Source organism: Euprymna scolopes, chromosome 13 (genome assembly GCF_053919585.1).
Source record: "Euprymna scolopes isolate OS-2025 chromosome 13, ASM5391958v1, whole genome shotgun sequence".
In the NCBI taxonomy this organism is placed as follows: Eukaryota; Metazoa; Mollusca; class Cephalopoda; order Sepiida; family Sepiolidae; genus Euprymna; species Euprymna scolopes.
In genome coordinates, this window is record NC_136494.1 from 607,216 (window position 1) to 627,367 (window position 20,152).

The following is a 20,152-nucleotide window of genomic DNA, read 5'->3' on the forward strand; positions in this document are numbered from 1 at the left end:
TAAAGATATTCAATACGGCATAATCACTTTAACACACCCGTTAGATGACTGAAGTTAAGTAACATTGGGCCTGGTCAGTACCAGATGGGTGAATAATTTGTGAATTCTAGGTGCTGTATGTAGGAGGACATTGCCACCTCATTGCAAGAGTTGCAAAAACAGATATGCGTGCGACTGAGGACCACTTGTGAATTTTGTACTCACACAGAACTTCCTCCTTTGGAGGAAGCTGGTTAAATCTGCATAAGGTTAGTGCTGCTTCCATTCGGCTCTTGTTATTTAACATCACAGATCTCCAATTGGAATTTAAATGCATCGCTTAAAAAAAGATTGTTTTTAGATATATTCAATTGGTTCTTATTTAACATCATTGATTGTTAGTTGGAAATTTTTTTAAGAAAAATGAAGTAAAATGAGAAGGCAGAGGGGAATTTTTTATTATGTCATAAAACAAAATGATGAATTTGACCAATTTTAATATTTATTCCTGATCAATTTTTGTAGTCGAACAAGTCGGAAGAAAGAAACATCGAAGATTTGTTCCAAAAATGACAGCTGCAAATCAAAAGGTAAATTATATTTTAAAATTTTTTTAGATAAGGATGGATTATTTGGATTCTTCAGACTACTATTCTCATCTTGAGTGTTATTTTCATGTTTTGGTCAATGTAATCTCCACAAGGATTAATAGCGTAGTGGATAGATTACTTGGTAAAATTCAGTTGTAAATTACTCTGCTGGAGGTTGAAGGTTCAAATTTTAGTGTGGGCGTCATTCAAAATACAATTGTGAATTACTAAGGACTTCTACCCATTCATGGCTGATGGAACAAGAGCATGCTATCCCCGTGGATGAAATAATGTGCTCTGTTCAAAATTCCATGCAAATTCTCGAGTTCGGCAGAAAGATTCCATAATTTGACAAGATACACCTGAAAAAGGTCAGAGGTCATATCGACTGAAATGTGAAATTAGCACTCATGATGAGAACAGTAGTTTGAATAAACCAAATAATAGGAAAAGGTAAATTTATTCAATTTTTCTTTTGAAAATTTTTTTCTTTGCTAATGATTTTGATAAAGTTGAGACCTTCATTCCTGATCAACGACAGGTAACTCCATTCGTTGGGCAATGAACGCAGTCAAACGTTCAGTTTGAAAACTTCTTTTTTCACCACAAAATGTTGAAATGAGAAATAATGTAATGCTTTTTTTATTTGTAATTTGGATCATTCATTCTCATCATGGACTGTGGTGCAATGGATAAAGGTGTTAAGTCAAATCAGTTTTTGTGAGAGTTTTCTGGATGTTGAAAGTTCAATTCCTTATTTATTTATTTCTTTTATTACATTTTTACCCTAAACAAGGCACAATGCCACTTTGATATAGAAGGCTGTTAATAGGAACATAAGTTGCAGGGATATTATGTAGGGAGTTGAGCAACAAGATGTCTGTTCACATTACACTTTAACTTCTGCATGTCAGTACAGTTGGGGAAGCAGGAACCCGGAAGGGAGTTCCAAAATGTATCAGTTGTGGGGAAGACACTATTAGAGTAGAAGGCCTTCTTACATCTAAGGATCTCTACTGTGTAGGGATGGGACTTTGTTGCTTGTCGGGTTTGTCGAGAGCATTTATGCCAAGGAGGTACAAGGACTTGTAGTAATAAAAATTACTTAACATTTCTATCCGATTATGATTTAAAAAAATTTTTTTATTGCATTTTCACTCCAAACAAGGAACAGCACCACTTTCATGTAGGGGGTTACTATCTGGAACATAATTTGCAGAGATATTATGTAGGGAGTTGAGCAGCAAGATGTCTGTTTACATTACACTTGAACTTCTGCATATCAGTACAGTCATGAAAGCAGGAATCTGAAAAGGAATTCTAAAGTCTAGCAGTCCTAGGTTTGAAAATGCTTTTTAAAGATCGTGTCAAGCTGGCCTAATGGACATTGTACTTGACTCACTGACTTCAGGTTTTGGTTTCAATCTCAGCTCAAGTATTTTTTTTTTTTTTTTTTTTTTACTTCCAAAAAGTGAATTGTTTAGAAAAAAAACATAATACTCGCATGCATGTCCCAGTTTCTGTATGAATTAAAATATAATATTTATGCATATTTTACAACCAAGCAATGCCAGGCAGCCTGCTAGTATTAAATAAAGAAATAAAAATTACCATAAAAGGACAATACACCTGCTTAATGCTGAAGATCCCAAAAGCTGAAATGTAGTTGAAAAATGAATGGTGAAAGATTATCCAAATAATTCCTTATTTGAAAAATTTGGACTAAAATTATTTCTTTTAACTTAAAAATTATTTGTATATATTTGTTAAAATTCTATTTGTGATTTGTAAAATTTGTCTATTTATGGTGAAAAGATTTTAAAAAATATTATAGGAGTTTCTAATCAATTTTTATTTCATCTTTGAATAATTGGTAAATAAAATTCTGTAAGTAACCGAAGATTGATTGTCTTGTTCGCCATTTTGAAAGCAATTTAAAAAAAAAAGTGTAATAATTCCATAATTCAAACTTGTGAGATTTATGTTGTAATGCCTACACTTTTCAAGCACTTAAAATTTTTTTTTTTTTTTTTTTTTTTAAATTTTTTTTTTTTAATAAAAATAAAACTACTGGATCAGCTTAGTTGATTTTGGGAATATGATACTTTCGTTTTGTCACGAGTATGTACAGCGCATAGTTTTCTTTGTTTTTGTTTTAAATAGGGTGAATTCTGGACAAAAACCCAAACTTCTTTAGTAATTTTTCTTTTAATTTTTTTGTTTAGTATTTTATTAAGAAATATTTTTTTTCTTTTTAATATAATCCTTCTTTATTTCCAACTTTACTGAATTGTAAAATGAACTTTTCAAGACTTTGAAGACAAGTGTAGATTTTTGTTTTTATTGGTTAGTCAGCTAACATATTTTCCTAACTTCCAGCATGGCTGCTACTGGAAGCGGTGACAAGGCAAATCAGTTCCTTCACCTTTTATTGTTCTTCAGCATTTGTATTGTGAAGCAATTTATTGAAATAAAATAGAAGACATTATTGAAAAATACATAATAAAAATTAACAAAATTATACAGATAAAAATAACACAATTAGTCTTTATTTGCAATAAAATTAAAAAAATAAGTCTTTATTTTATTTGAAATTTTATAAGAAATATGTTATGAAATTATAAAATGTTTTTTTTTTAATTGTAAAAACAAGTTTTTGATTTGAATTTATATAATTATTGTTTATGAAAGTATAAAAAATAAAATTATTGAAATCAAAATAACAAAATTTCAAACATCATAAAAAATATATCCAATATATAATATTCCTAAAATAGTTTTAAAAGATTTTAAAGTGTTTTCAATAATACTATTAAAAAAAACTAATTTCAATAATTCTGAATTAAAATAAGACGAAAAACTTTCCAATGATTATTAAATAAAAAGAGCACAATAAGAAAAATGTTAAAGGAAAAAAATCGATTTGCCTTGTCAAAGTTCACAGTAGCAGCCACACCGGAAATTAGGAAGTATGTTAGCTGACTATAACCTTTTTGTCATATCAACTGGATTTCATACTATTGTTGAATCTGTAATAAATGACACTTTTCTTTTTCTTCGGGACAAGATCAAAGTGTAGTATCTGTTCTTCAGATGCTGCACTTCAATTTCTTGTTCTCTGTCAGTGGAGGAGAAATCTTTCATGACTGAGACAATTTTTATTTTTGTTCTTTTTCTCCACGTTAAAAAACGACTCTGGTGTCTAACTCTGTCCCATGGGGAGGCATTGTAAATAGAAATAAACTAGTGGGGGATGGGGTGCCCAGCATTGCCTGGTTGCAAAATCTGCTTATATTTCGTATATATTATTATAGTCAATTCTCTATCAATTATTTCATGATATTGTACTCAATGTATAGTCGTAATTTCAAAAGGTGAAAAAAAAAAAAAATAATAAAATAATTATGACTTTAGCTAGAATCGAAACCGAAAACAAAATTTGTAGCGTTCCTGTCAGATGTTACCATGTGAACCATAAACAATCAGATGAAAAATCTGAAAATAAACTAGCATTAATATACAAATGTTTGTGCATGTGTAGAAAAGCAATTATCAACTTGCGCTTACCAAGTTGTAATTTCTTTTAATTTTGGCAGCAACAAATAATTCTGTTTGGAAAAAACTTGAAGCGTCACCGAGGGAGATGAATAAAATTTCACCATCCATATCAAAAGGTAAACTATGAATTTTTGAAATTTTTCTTTTTCTTCATTTTTTTTTAATGGATTTTTTTTTTTTCAATGGATTTTTTTTTTCAATGGATTTTTTTTTTCAATGGATTTTTTTTTTTCAATGGATTTTTTTTTTCAATGGATTTTTTTTTTTTCAATGGATTTTTTTTTTTCAATGGATTTTTTTTTTCAATGGATTTTATTTTTTTCAATGGATTTTATTTTTTTCAATGGATTTTATTTTTTTCAATGGATTTTATTTTTTTCAATGGATTTTATTTTTTTCAATGGATTTTATTTTTTTCAATGGATTTTATTTTTTTCAATGGATTTTTTTTTTGTAAATTGTGTTTGTAACCATTAAAAATCAGTTTTTAATTGTATCCATTAAAAATCAGTCTTTAGATTGTATCCATTAAAAATCAGTCTTTAGATTGTATCCATTAAAAATCAGTCTTTAGATTGTATCCATTAAAAATCAGTCTTTAGATTGTATCCATTAAAAATCAGTCTTTAGATTGTATCCATTAAAAATCAGTCTTTAGATTGTATCCATTAAAAATCAGTCTTTAGATTGTATCCATTAAAAATCAGTCTTTAGATTGTATCCATTAAAAATCAGTCTTTAGATTGTATCCATTAAAAATCAGTCTTTAGATTGTATCCATTAAAAATCAGTCTTTAGATTGTATCCATTAAAAATACATTTAAACATGTCTAGCATGGATACCCAAACTCTCTTCTAGAAAGAATAGAATATCAGTTTTTGAATGTTACTTATTTGCTATAGTTCTTTGTGTAGTAACTGAGAAGAGATAGAGGAATAAGTGGATAGTTAGCATGTGCCCGCTGTAAGTTAACGGTTGCATACAAAGTCATTTGAGTACGAAATGACTTAAATATTATGCAAATTTAATTGCTATTGGAAATTGAAAATGGTTGAATAAAAAGAGACAAATTTTTTTTTTTTTTTTTTTTTGCTGAGGAATCTGTTTTGTTTTTGACGCCATATCGTTCATGTGTGTTTTAGATTGTTGTCATTTATCTTTATTGTTGGTAAAAAGAAGAAAAGTACTGTCTTTGTTGTGAGTGAATAGATGAAAACAATCAGACATGATTAAATGTTCTTTCCACTAAATAATTTACGTGATTGAAATAGGAATTACCTAAATATATTTTTCACTTTGTTTTTGTAGTATATATATTGTACGCTACATGACGTGATTTCTTATGCATATTTATGCGTTTATTAGCTTGAATTTATTCAAATTTTATAAACATTGCATGTCTATAAATTAAACTCTAGTCCCCTTTGAAGTAACCTCCTCTGACTGCAATGCACTTGTTGTACCATTCCAACAACTTCTGGAAGGCTCCATGAAAGTCCTCTTGTGTGAATGTGTCAGTGACTCTCATCGCAACCTCTTTCATTTCTATTGTCTCATAATGACAACTTCTAAGGTTTTCTTTAAACTTAGGGAAGAACCAAGAGTCACAGGGAGCAAGGTCTGTACTATAGTGAGGGTGAGGAACTCTCTTGATGCCCACCTTAGTCAAATAATCTGTGATAAGGATGGAGCACCATTGGGACAAACTTGCGCAAATCTTCCGTATCTTCAGTTCGTCATGAATGATTGTGTGTACAGTTCCCACATTGACATCAAACTGTGCACTTATTGTCTCTATAGACACACGATGGTCCTTATCTATGAAATTCTTTATTTGGCCAATCAACTCTGGTGTTCTGACTTCCTTACTCCTCTCACACCTCTCATCATCCCTTACAGACTCTGTCTTCCTTGAATCTCTTATGCGACTTAAAAACTGATGCTCGATTCAGGCAAGATGGTACAAAAGCAGTCTGAAGCATTCCATATGTTTCTGTGGCATTTTTTTCCAAGTTTAAAACAGAATTTTATTGCATATCGTTCTTATAAAGTGTCCTCATGCCCAGATTGCATTTTTGAAATTCACCAACTGAAAATCAGGCTTTATTAGGATGTATTCCAATTCCTATTGTAGCTGTTCATTTGAACCTGAAATCGTAAAAATTGGTTAGTCATCTCCATAAGATGTATAGGAATAACGTACTGCATTTTCAAGTCTAACAATTTTTTTGCACAAAAAAAAGTCTGGAAACTTATTGAAAGAACCGCATATTTGTCTCGGGATAAATGGTACTCCCCCCCCCCCCCAAAAAAAAAAAAACTCATTCTATCTATGTTTATTGAAGTTTTTTGGAAATTAGAAAATTTTCCATCTTGTGTGCTATTGCTCTAGAAGCCGAATTTCACCTTGTATAATTAAATATGTAAATTCTGAACCAATGAAAAAAATCCTTACAAATGTAATTTTTCATCTTGTGTTAAATGAAAATAAATGATCATGGAAACAATAATTATTAGATGAAACCTAAAAATGGAGCAAAATCTACTTGCTTCTTGAAAAAAAATGTATAAAAGTAAATCAGAAGTGCAAATTTGAATGTTCATATCAGATTCATTTCAACAGCTAACACATTGAATCTTTATAATTCATCTATATATATAAAAGGCAAAATGTGTGTGTGTGTGCGTGCATTTCCTGTGTATTATAGGCAAAGGCTTTTTTTCAGGGGGGGGGCGCTCGAAGCGGTTACCGTTTCTTAGAACCTTTTATATGGTACCCAGATTATAATATCTATGATTTACAAAATGGCCTCGCGTGTATCTTTAATTTGGGTTGACTTTTACACGCTATTTTTATGATATTTATATGCCTGTTTGTTTGGCTTTTCAGTATAAAAGCGAAACAGAATCCGTAGCATAAACACAGCTCTTTGGCACTCATGACAAAGAATTGCTATTCATTTGGACCAACATCTTGTGGGAAACGCAGACACTGGCTTGCAGCCAAAGTTAAGTTTCCCCATATGGCATGATGCTTAACCTCATTAAGTTCATCCACCTGTCAATGAAGTTTATAATCGTTAAATTAAAACGCTTTTCATTCCTCTCCCTTCATGGCCAAGATGCCAGCTTCTTTTTTCCCTTTCTTTTCCACCTTCACGTCAAGACGGATTCGAGCCTACCTTCTTACCAAAATTTTTCTTTTACACCTCCAAAACACCTGGGCAACGCCGGGCACCCCCGCTAGTCTATATATATAAAAGGCAAAATGTGTGTGCACATTTTTTTGTATGTCTAGCAAAAGCTTTTTAGAGGGGAGTTCTTGGGGAGGGGGGGATTACTATTTCTTAGAAACTATTTATATACCCCTTAGATAATAATATCTACGATTTGCGAACGTGCATCGTGTCTAGATTTATTTACATTGACTTTTACAAAGTTCTTGCTATTTTAGCTTCTCTCGTGTTAGTTTAGCTTTTTCGTATAAAACTGAAACTAATCTGAAGCGAAGGCAATCCTTCCCGGCTTCCATGCCGGGAACGTCCAGAAAGCAATCAGCTTTTGATCAATGCGAGGGGAAACCCTTTATATCAGACAATTGCTATTCATTGGAACACTCCCCTTTTTATAGGAAGCTGACCCTCCCCCCTCAAACATCTTGGGGAAACAAACAGCCAAAGTTGGAAAGAAAACAAAAAAAAAAGCTGCCTCACGGCAAAAGTTAACTGCGGAATTTCATTTGACCTCATTAAATGCACGCACTTGTCAATTAAGTTTTAATTGTTAAATTACATACTTTTCTGTTACTCTGCCATCATGGGCGAGTGGGTAACATGTCAGGATTTTTTTCCACCGTCACCTCAAGGTTCCGGGTTCGATCCTACCTACCTACCAAAACTTTTTTTTTCTTTTACCACATGGGCGACACCGGGCACCCCCATGTGTTTTTTTTTTACCATCATGTTCACTGTTTTTTAAAGAAGTTTAACATTGTTTTTTTTTTTTTATTATTATTTTACTTCGCCCATTTTGTTTTGATCTACACACACACACACCTCCAAACACCCGGGCAATGCTGGGCACCCCCGCTAGTCTAATATATAAAAGGCAAAATGGGTGCGAGCGTTTGTGTATGTCCACGAAAGGCTTTTTTCATTGGGGTTCTTGCGTCGGTTAGATTCCAGGAGAAGTTTTCTTATACTTCCTGGATCGTAATATCTCTGATTTGCAAATGGACATTATCTCTATCTTTTTTTTGATCGAGTTTCAAAAAATTCCCTCGTTTTGAGTGTTTGTTTGTCTTTTTTGTATAAATAGAGCGAAACTAATCGAATGCAACCAACAACTCCCAGGCTTCCGGACGGGTAGTATCTGTTCTGTAATTGGTCCTTAATTTATGTAGGGGAAATCCTTCATACTGAGACAATTACTATTTATTTGGATACTGCCAGAGTGCCCCCTTTTTTAGGGGGAGCTGCTTTTCCCCCACATTAAAAATGATCTTCATGGGAGGTTTAAAAGCAATGCCATTTCTGTAAGTCATCTTTTTGATTGACTAATTGATTAAATTTGAACGCTTTACATTTCCAGTCACGTCATGGCGTAGCGGTAAAACATTACATTTTCTTTCACTTTCTTTTCCAGCTTCGCATCACAGGTTCAAGCCTGCCTGCCCACTACCACTTTTTTTTTTTTTTTTTTTTTTTTTTTTACACCTCCAAACATCTGGGCACCCAGGCTAGTAGTACATAAATCTAGCATACTATAAATTAAGTACAGTAGTAAAATAAAAATATATTGTCCAGATTTAATCTTCCTCTTAGGCCATCAGATCTAAGCCAATCTTTAACACTCGCATTACACATACATTTAGATATTAAAATGTTATTATATTTAATAAAATCTATTTTTTATATTTTTAGAAGACACAACAGGAATCCGTTATGTTGCGTATCCTATAGCAACTACTGTGCCCTTTAACAGGACTCTATCGACTTCGACACCCGATCCAGAAAAACAAGCCACACCCATACACATAAAGCCAGAAAATGTTGCTGTACACTCATTATCTGACCAAATTCTTGCTGACCAATCAAACCAAAAACGTCTGCCACAAATAATCCCGAAAGCAAAATCTGCAAAGCTTCAACAAATCGTACAAAACCAGGCAAAAACTGCCCAACGAAAAACCCTTTTAAATTCTCAGTCAAAGCCAAACAAAACCAAATCCAGTTCTGATAAACTGTTGTTAGATCGCGAGAAATCCAGAATTGAATCCAAAATTTCTTTAAATGTTCCCTCTTTTATGACGACGGAGCAGAATGCTGTATCATTCTCTATCCATCAAGTAAACAAAGTTGCTTCGAAGAGTCAAAAATTGCTACCATCGCAGAATTCCGCTTTTCATCAAATTGTCTGCAATGTTCCAGAAATGGTAAATGATTCCAAAATGAATCCGACTGCGTATTTGCAAAAAACAGTTGAAGATTCTTGCAGACACACAAGAAGTAAATCTCCTGCGTTTCCCGTAAATGAAAATACACCGGATATTTCTGATAACGTTCATTCTATGCAATCATTAAATGCAAATCTGTTTTCACAATCATCTGATACTCAAAATCCGAGACCAAAATCAGTTCCAAGCGGTACATCTTCCCAGAATCCGCTGCTTAAACATGTGATTAATTTTACTTCATCCTCACCTAAATTTGCAACTACTTCTCCTGAGGCCCACTTTGAATTATATTCACAAGACGAGAGATTACTCTACAACGAACCAGGTGTACCATTACTACAGTACATCACGGTGCCAACAACTGAGAACGATCCTTTTATGAACCAGAAGGAACAGGCCACAGATTCAGGGAGAACCCATTTAATGCAGACTGAACCACATCAGACACAAGTCTCTCCTGGTCAACCATTTGCTCCGATGGATCTTCAATCAAGAGCTCAGCAAAGACAAAATCTTGTATCATTTGAAGAACCTGTTAGAGATAGTGACACGCAAACTAAATGCAAAAGTTCACAGGAATATCTGCCTACATTAAATAAGACAGACCGTCCAAATCTTCCTGGAATGATAGGTGCTGCTGCGGCTATAAATATGTCTGCCTCTTCTGAACCTTTATGTTATTCGATTTCAGATGATGAAGGTGTAAAAGATAAGACTTCTGACAGTTTTCGTTATCAGAATAATTATGTCCAACATCCAAGTTCCAACATACATGATCCTCCACCTCTACAGTGGCAAAGTGTGGAGGCTTTGGCTGGCGCTAAAACCCTTCGATTCATGATAAACGAATTAGAAGAAATTTCAAAGACAACAAGTGAGTATAACAAATTTCTATAAAGTTTTATTTCGTGAAAACGACTTCAGAAAAAGACATTGAGAAATTCATATTTTGATTCTTCTGACTACTTTTCTCATCTTGAGTGTTATCTTCACAATGTATTGGTCAGTGTAACCTCTGACCTTCTTAAGGTTTATCTTGTCAAACTTTGGAATCCTTCTGTCAAACTCTAGAATCTTTATATTCAACATTTTATGCTAATCTGAAGTTTTCAAAGTTGATTGTTATCCATGAAAAATATCAACGGGAAATTGAATTGAAATCTTTGACCAAAATTGATACATTCTGTATTAATCAAAAACTACATACATCTTATGATAAATGTTCTATAGCAGATTGCTGTATCTGTTTATTAAAATTTTTAAATATCTACTTATATATAAAAGGCACTTTGTCTGAGTTTATTCCCTATGGACTCTGAAACAGTTGGGCCAATTTAAAAAAAATTTTTTAAACAAATCTTTGTCTGGGAGTGTTCTTAGGTTTAGTATCAAAATGCCTCCGCAAAGTATTGAAAATCAATAATTGAAAAAAATCCGATTAAAGAAGGAACAGTCCAATTTTGACTAAAGTTAACATCCTTATACAGCCTAACATCACTAGTGCATTTAAGAAGAGAAGATAACATCAACAATATCTTCTTTGATAAGACGGGTTTCTTTTGAAATTAATGATTCTGTTTAGAGCACAATTGAACCATGATACTTGACTTTCGCATTTTAAACTTGAACTGAAATCATTATATAAAAATAGTTTTATAAAATAAACAATATGTTCTCTACAGTGAAATATACACTACAATATATTGTGGACTAGAGAGACATATGAAGCTTCCTCCCAGTGCAATGCAGTGGGTTCCTGACTAGAGCAGGCAATCAATCGATTTGATTAAAAAATGGGCAATTTCACTGATTTTGATGACAATAAAAGTATTGGAAGTGTGGAACATTCGTTGATTCTCATTCAATCCTGGGCAATGTCAGGTGTCCTTTCTAGTCTGAAATAAATGAATGAAATTATTTTACTTGCAAAATTTGCAATTTAAAAAAATTTTTAAATTGATATTTATTTGATGCTAGCTGAGGGCGCCCAACCATGTCCAGTTGGAAAATATGTTCAAATATTTTAATTCATGCAGATTTTGTATTTATTATTGCAGAGCCAATTCTCTATTGAATATCATATTGTACCTAATATATAGTAATGATTTCCCAAGTTTTTAAAAAATATGACTTGGATACCATCTGCTAGAGTTGAAACCAAAATATCTAGTGCTCCAGCCGTGTTCTCTACTGATGTAGATATTGAGAAATAAATACGATTCACTATTAAATGAATCGGATGTGAGTATGCAGAAAAAGTAATAGAAATATGTCTGCAAGTTGAAATGAACATTTTGCATTTCAATGTCTGTACACATTATTCATCCGGTGCTTGTCTACGACTGGGCCTATAAAAAATTCTTCAAGAAAAATCTTTAAAAAGCTTTGAGGTATGTACCTGTCAAAGCATGAAGATGTCATTCCAAAAATTATGTAAATTGATCTAGTTTTTTTTTTTATTTAAAAAAATTAAATATTATGACAAATTCTATCGGAGAAAAATTTGACGCCATGTTGATTTTCAATGATACACTACTAGCGACATCTTTTAGTAATTATGAGAATGCAAGATCAACAAGGGCAGACAATCGACTTTATGGCCACCTCTTTGGGTGCGGAGGGAGGTGGGGCAATGTACAATCAACACAATTTTACGTGAAACGAGCATTCACACGTTGCCCCCCCCCCCTCTACCCAGCAAAAAGTCGGTGTTTACATTTTTGGGTGGGGGGGCGGGGCGGGCGAGACACATAAGATATTTTTTCTTAAACAAACAGGTGGCCATAAAGTGGGTGCTCATTATACCTTAATTTATTATAGAAAAGTAATCCCCCACTTTTTTAAAAGTAACATTTCTTCATATCTTGGAAACTACTAGTTTTGCATTTCAACTTGCTGATATGTTTGTATGCATTATTCATCCATCCAAACAAAGATTTTACTCATTATAAACCATTCTTGGTGTATGATGACTATTTCCTGTTAGTTTCAATGTTATGTGACCAGTAGTTTAAGAGTTTATTGATTAAATATTTACAGACACACATGCATATGTCTACTGTTTTATTTATATAGATTAAAGTGTGAAAAATATAAAATATAATTCTGTAATTATTTGCTTCATTGTATTTGGGACTAGTGGGGGTGGGGTGGGGGGCTTTGCCTGGGCGTAAAATATGCTTAAATATGATATTTTAATTTGTCCAGATTTCATATATATTATTATAGTCGTGATTTCAAAAGTAAAAAAAAAAAAATATTTAGGTGCCATCAGCTAGAATCGAAATCAAAACTGTAGCATTCAAAGCTGGTAACATTACCACTGTACCGTGACACGCATGTAAAGTGATTAAAAATTGAACTAAGATGAATGTACAAAATGTTTAAAGATTTTTTTTCAATTTTGACCCATTTTTGACCCTTTAAGATCAATTTTAACCAGCTAAAGACCCATAATTGAATGGGCTATAAAATATCCAATCATTTGAGGCCCCTAGCGCCGATCTGCGACTTTTAGTTTCAGAGAAGATAGTTTGAAAATATGGAAACACAGACAGACCAATAGACAGACAAACCTATAGCCGTTTATATATTAGACTAAAAGAATATCTGTCCCAGGGTGGGTAAAATTAATTCCCGTCAAGAGGATATAATGCTGCTATCTAGAATCCTTATTTAAATTTTGATAAAAATCCATTGCATGATTTTAATTCTAAAAAATTTCTAAAATTTAAGGTATCTTCAGAAGAAACTGAAATTTATAAAATCTTATTTTGTGTTTAATGACTATAGATCTAATGTAATGCAAGTTTGAAATATTGGAATTTTCAAATCGGAGGTTATGCTCATATTGTGTCCTCTAAAACCTTTTTAGAACACTGTAAAGAAATTGAAACTTCAATATTTATTAACTGATTTCTAATAGTTATTGTTAAAACAAAATGTTTCTATTGCTTTTTGTGCATCTCACATTCAATTCTAAAGACTAAAACCGCCTTCAGGACTGCCAGCAACCACTGTAAAAGAAATAAAGAATGTGATTGAGTTGTATGCTCAGTCCGTCAAGTTCACTGTAGCAGAGCAGCAGGCTTGGTTCCTACCAATTTTGGCAAATAACAAACAGGGTCCTGATTAGAAGTGTGTGCTCTATACCAACCATCATCAATGGACCTAATATAATTTTGTCAGCATTGGACAAAACCAAACTCTTTGTCAAAAACTTTACAGCTAATTCAATCTGGAAATTCAATAGCAGTGAAAATCAGGCTTCAGTAGGATGTATTCCAATTTCTGCTGTAGCTGTTCAATTGAACCTGAAATCATAAAAATTGGTCAATCATCTCATAAGATGTATAGCAATAAAATACCGAATTTTCAAGAGTCTACAACAATTTTAAATGCCTGTACAAAAATAGTCTGGAAACTTATTGAAGGTACCTTGTATATTTAAAATTTTCAAAGTGTAATGTTGAAATACTTTAAAGTTCTTTCTCTGTCTTTTAGATCAGTCTGAGATTAACAGACTAGTGAAACAGATCCAACAAGTTGTCAATTCTCTGCCTCAATTGAGTGAAACATTTGATTTACAGACAGAAATCGGACTCTCTCTCCAACCACTACGAAATGAAAATAGCCAATTACGACGGTCAGTTTATTTTATTTTAGTCATTTAGTTTTTTGTTCATTGTCACTGAAATGTATTATTGTATTGAATTTTCAATGGTAAAATAAATGGTTTGTCATTCTTCTTACAAAATATTGAGTACTCATGTAGAGAACAACTTTTTTTTCTGTGGATATTGCGCCAACATATTCTGGCAGCTTACATAAACTGCCGGAATATTGCAGGCGCTGATGTTTTGAAATGCAAGAAAAAAGGAAACATCCTGATAGAAAACATTTATCATATAGGGATTTTAATGAAGAAAATAAAAATACAATAATTCAAAAAAAAATCTGTGCTTGTCAAGAGAGAAGTGACATCAATTTTTTTTTTTTTTTAATGTCATTTTAAGCAAAAATAATATTACTTGTCATGTCGAAAATAGTAATATATACAAAAATTACGAAAATTCATTGAGTAGAACAACTGCTATTGTGTTTTTAGTAAAAAAAAAAAAAAGAAAGAAAATATCACTATAAGCTACACAAGTTGGATACCGATGTAATATAAAATGTGTTCTTAGTTATGTACCCTTTTTGATATCACCACTGTCTACTCTCAAATATATATGAAAAATGCAATTTTCCTCAATTTTTAAAAAATTCCTTTTAACTATAAATAACTTTCTATTCAATTAATTTTTATAATTTTGGATATATTATTATTTTCGACATGTAATTTTTTTTCTTGAAATGATATTTAAAAATCAATCTGTTGCCTTTCTCTCAACAAGCACCAAAATATCAACATACAGTAAGTTTCATAAATATATATTTTGTAAAAATGTGTAGCAACAAGTGAAAATTTTTTTTCCCATAAGAAATATTACTTGTTTAAAGGAGTGTTTTTTTTTGGGGGGGGGGTATAGAAAAAAATTTATTTTTATGACAAAACTTTTTTATCGACTTTTTTTTTTTTTTCTGAGGTAGACTTTTTTTTTTCTTTTTTTTTTTTAAGTACTCTTTGCCAATGTCTGATAGAAAATTTTTCCAATTGATCACTTTGTGTTCCGAACCAATGACACTGTCTTGCTGTAAAAATTTCAAACAATTGCAATGTTGTGCAACCACTTTTTCCAATTGATCAACTATTGGCTGACCATTTTAACCATGTTCCGGTGGTTTATGTCAGCTGCCGGAAGGTGCTGAGGAAACATTCACAGAAAAACAGATTGTTCTCTGCATAAGTACTTGAGATCTGTGGAAAGGAAAGATCATTGATTGAATAATCTGTATGATACTTGTGCTTCTCCCTTGTTTAGTTAACACAACCATGACCAAGGTGTTAAATTCAAGGGATGTAATCCATTCAAACTTGTTTTAGTATTAATGCAGTTTTTGGCATTTGTCCAAAATTCACCCCCTATGAAAAAAAATTAAAGAAATATCTTCATGATACATGTACTTGTGATGGGAAAAAAACATTGTACACCAAAACTCGCATAAATTTATCCAGTAGTTTTATTTTTTAACAAGAAAATCATTTTTAAGCAAAATTGAGTTTTTTCAATGCCCCCTACCCATGTTAAGAATGGCTTTCCAAAATTTCGATTTTTGGTGTTATCTCCCTTGTTCCTTCAGACTGTTTCCAAGATAACGTCATGAGATTATCACTTGTAGTTTAGCTCTAAAATTTGATTTTCTTATTAAAAATAAAACTATTTAATCGATTTATGTAATTTTTGTACAGTATTTTCTTGCCACTGGTGCAGTGTCAACACCATCTTCTCACATAGTTTAGCCCATGTGCTGAAGCAGTGAACCGGGGTATGACGCTTGGAGTCAGCATGTGAGTGATTCAGGAGTTAGATGAGGACCAATGGTGCCCGTCCTCCTAACTAGGTAGAAGCAGCTGCTGAGCAACAAAGGTACTACCTCTATCAATAGCTCTACACCACTGAGCAAAGGATCTCCTAGAAGCAGATCACCGGCCAGGGCGGAAGGGGTTTGGAAGAACTTCAATGACTAAGTGCCTGTGGCCAGGGCAAGCCTCCGAATTGGGGGAAATCAGCCATGGCCAAGCCAGGTGTTATTGCCTAAGATTTACTACATGATGAATACAAGCAGAATAAATTTCATGCTGGTTTGTTCGTCGCTCAGAATACCAAAGTGGAAAATATGCTACTAATATCACCAAAGATAACAGCAAAGATAACACTCAGGTGAGCAGGTTGTCAAATGTGTGGAAGACAGGAAAGGATAGAAAGGAAGAAAAAGACTAACGGCAACTGCCACAGAACAAGTGAAAGGTGATTGTCTTTCCGTCATGAATACATATGTCATAGAGATTTTCCTTTCTTCAAATATGTAAAACCAACAATCGAACTCTTGGCTTAGAAAATAGGGTTCTACTAGTCCAATGATTTGGATATACCACATTTCAGTGCTTGTCCGGAATTCTCCCCATATTTAAAACAAAAAAAAAAAAAAATCTGTATGATGTATGTACCCGTGACTGAAAGAAAATATTGTATGTGTATGTTGATCAAGTAGTAGTTTTATTTTTAAACAAGAAAATCAAATTTTATGGTTGAACTACAGATGACAAAACCATGATGCCATCTTGAATACAGTCTGAAGGAACAAGAGAAAACTTCAAGTAGTTCAAATTTGCTAGATTATAGAAGCCATTCTTAACATGGGGAGAGGAGAGATTTAAAAAACTCAATTTTATTTAAAAATGATTCTTTTTATAAAAATAAAACTAGTTGATTAATTATTATTGGTACAGTATTTTCTTTCCATCATAGGTACATACATCATACAGATTTTTCTCTAATTCTTGCTTTTCACAGAGGAAGAATTTTGGACAAGCATTCACATTTCTCTTGCTTATTAGGTAAAGATAAAATAGATGATGAGAGATGTGTGAGGAGTAAGAAAGTCAGAACACCAGAGTTGATTGGCCAAATAATTAATTTTATGGATAAGGACGGTCATGTGTCTATAGAGACAATAAGTACAGTTTGATGTCAGTGTGGGAACTGTATACACAATTATTCATGAGGAACTAAAGATGCGGAAGATTTGTGCAAAGTTTGTCCCAAGCATGCTCAGAAGAGATCAGACTATTTGACCAAGATAAGCATCAAGACAGTTCCTCACTCTCCCTATAGTCCAAACCTTACTCCCTGTCACTTTTGGTAATTTCTTAAGCTCAAGGTAAACCTTAGTCTGTCATTATGATACAATTTACATGAAAGAGGCTGTGATGAGGATCATTGACACGCTCACACATGAGGACTTCTATAGCACCTTCCAGAAGTTGTTGGAATGATACAAGTGCATTGCAGCTGGAGGAGATCACTTCGAAGGGGACTAGAGTTTCATGTGTGTACTTTTAATAAAAGTGCTCCTCTGAATAAAAGTCTGGAAGCTTATTGATGGCACCTTGTACTCATGATTGTGTTATGAAATGCATTTTTTTTTTTTTTTACTTCAGACGTTTACGTATTGTTACTGAAGAAGCCAATCAGGAAAAGGAGAGACTTGAAGCTGACCGAAGGAGACAAAGTAAGAAAAAAATTTTTTTCCATTAATATTAAGATTTTTTTTAACATGCACTTATTGTGCCACTCTTTTTATCATTAATTTTACTGATGTGCAATATTCATACTTCAGTCCAAATTCTCCAAAATTAAGGAGCTCTTTTCCTGGAGTTAACAATTAATCTCTATATGAAATGCATAAATATTCGAATATTTCATTGTAATCCTCTTTTATCTCTTAAATGTTGAGTTAGTAAATTTTCCTCTCACTTATGGACCAGTTAACTATGTTATAATATCTTTCTTTTGATTTTTACTTAATTCCAGAACAAGAATTCATCTAGTCTGGAATGCCCATGTTAATGCTGTTCCTATAGGCAACATCACTTGGAAAAAGTGCATCACTTCTTGTATAAGCCAGTGTTGGGTAGCCAGACCGAGGGTTTTTTATTTAGATTTTGAATATTGTTATTTTCAATATTTAGTCAGCTTTTGCTCAGGCATAAAATATGCTTAAATATGATATTTTAATTCGTCCAGATTTCATATATATTATTAGAATCGTGATTTTAAGAGTAAAAAAAAAGTATTTAGGTACCATCAGCTAGAATCGAAACTGAAACTGTAGCATTCAAAGCTGGTGACATTACCACTGTATCCACGTGACATACATATAAACTGATTAAAAATAAACTAAGATGAATGTACAAAATGTTTCAATTTTGACCCATTATTGACCCCTTAAAAACAATTGGCTAAAAAAAAAAACGGGCTCCGTATACACTTTATTAATTAGATTTGGGGCCCGTTTTTTGGGTCACCCTGTATGATTGTGAGTTTTAGTTTTAAAGGCGATACTTTGAAAATATGGAGACAGACAGACATATAGCCATTTATATATTAGATTTCTTTATACAGAGAGACATTGGACATTTGAGGACAGTGTCTAGTAGGCATTCAAGTTCTCTCATGGGTATCTAAATGATTTGTTAAGAATACGTTCATAGCCACTGACTGCATACCTCCAACTGACAATGTAAGGATGGGCCATTATTTCCAAAGTTATGCCATGGAAACATTGATAACTCCAAACTTGTATCAGACTTAAATTGTGCATGCTTGTTATTGTTATCAACAAGCATCATGCATCAAATTTGAAAATGCTGTAAGTTTAAATTCTGTCAAAATTTGAACCATAGCCAAACTATTTTGATACTTGTTCAAAATTCCTCCTATCCTAAAAAACAAAATTAATCAAATTAAATGAGAGACAATATCGCAACGCTATCTTAAAAACAATCTGAAGGAACAAGAGTGATAACTCCAAATAATTCAAACTTGCGAGATTTTAGAAAAACTTAAATTTGCTAAAAAAATGATTTTCTTTATATATATAAAAAAAAAAATACTTGATCAATTTATGTAATTTTTGTTGTATGATAATTTTTTCCGACATGGGTACATATTAGTGTTGGGACGATTAATCAGAATCGGGAATCAGAAAAATCAAAACTTTTTGGTGTATTGAAATCGGAAAAATTTGCACCTATTTTTCGATGTCAAAATCAATTCCTTGAATTATTTTTTAAAATTTGATTTTGTATAAAAAAAGATCTTCCACTGTTGGTAGTAGTAGTAGTAAAATAATAAATATTTATTGATTTAAACTTGCAGTAAAACTAAAATCTATAGATCATCCCCTCACAAGTGTGTTTTTAACGTTTGAGAAAATATATGCACATTTAAGATGTTTTAATGATAATCTGAACAAAATAACCATTTTATAGTTAAATATTTAGAGATTTATAAAGAATTGAAATCAGTAATTTTATTGGAATTGGGAATTTAGTACGGAATTGGTAATTGAATTGAAATCCTGTAAAAATATTGGAATCGTCTTATCACTATACATACATCATACAGATTTTTTTTTTTTTTTTTTTTTTTAATATAAGGGGAAATTCTAACCAGACAAGCACCATGTTTTTTTTTTTTTTTTTTTTTTTTGTTTTTTTCTTTTTTGTTTTGGTACTCCTTTCTAAAAAAAAAAGCAAAAACGTTTAAATTTTTATTTGAAGCATTGGAATTGCAATTGCAATTTCTGAATCTTGAAAAAAAAGTTGATGAAGAGAAGCTTGGCAAACATCAGCATTTGCATCAACATGAAGAATTGGTGAAAGAATTGAACTTACTTAAAATGGAAAGGCAACGTCTTATCAAAGACCTTGACCAACGGGTGAGTAATATATAAGAATATAGGGTGCTTATTTAGAATTAAATCTATTTTGAATGAAGAAGTCATATTCAAAAAATCATGTAAATTGGGCAAGTAATTTACTAAATTCAAACGATAGAAATTAAAATTTTTAGTGATTTTAAATAGGAAACTAGTCATTACAAGGCTGATTTTAATCTCAAA

At 32.3% G+C, this 20,152-nt stretch overlaps 1 protein-coding gene across 1 annotated transcript in view; it reads left to right on the top strand.

The window, feature by feature from the left end:
* The window catches only part of LOC145291912 (uncharacterized), an 82,101-nt gene that overhangs the window by 16,808 nt on the left and 45,141 nt on the right, over window positions 1-20,152 (top strand). Inside the window, exons 4-9 of the mRNA XM_080137749.1 lie at window positions 505-569; window positions 4,166-4,243; window positions 9,051-10,457; window positions 14,087-14,228; window positions 17,688-17,758; window positions 19,812-19,969. Coding sequence (XP_079993875.1) covers window positions 505-569; window positions 4,166-4,243; window positions 9,051-10,457; window positions 14,087-14,228; window positions 17,688-17,758; window positions 19,812-19,969 — 1,921 coding nt within the window. The remainder of the gene's footprint in view (window positions 1-504; window positions 570-4,165; window positions 4,244-9,050; window positions 10,458-14,086; window positions 14,229-17,687; window positions 17,759-19,811; window positions 19,970-20,152) is intronic.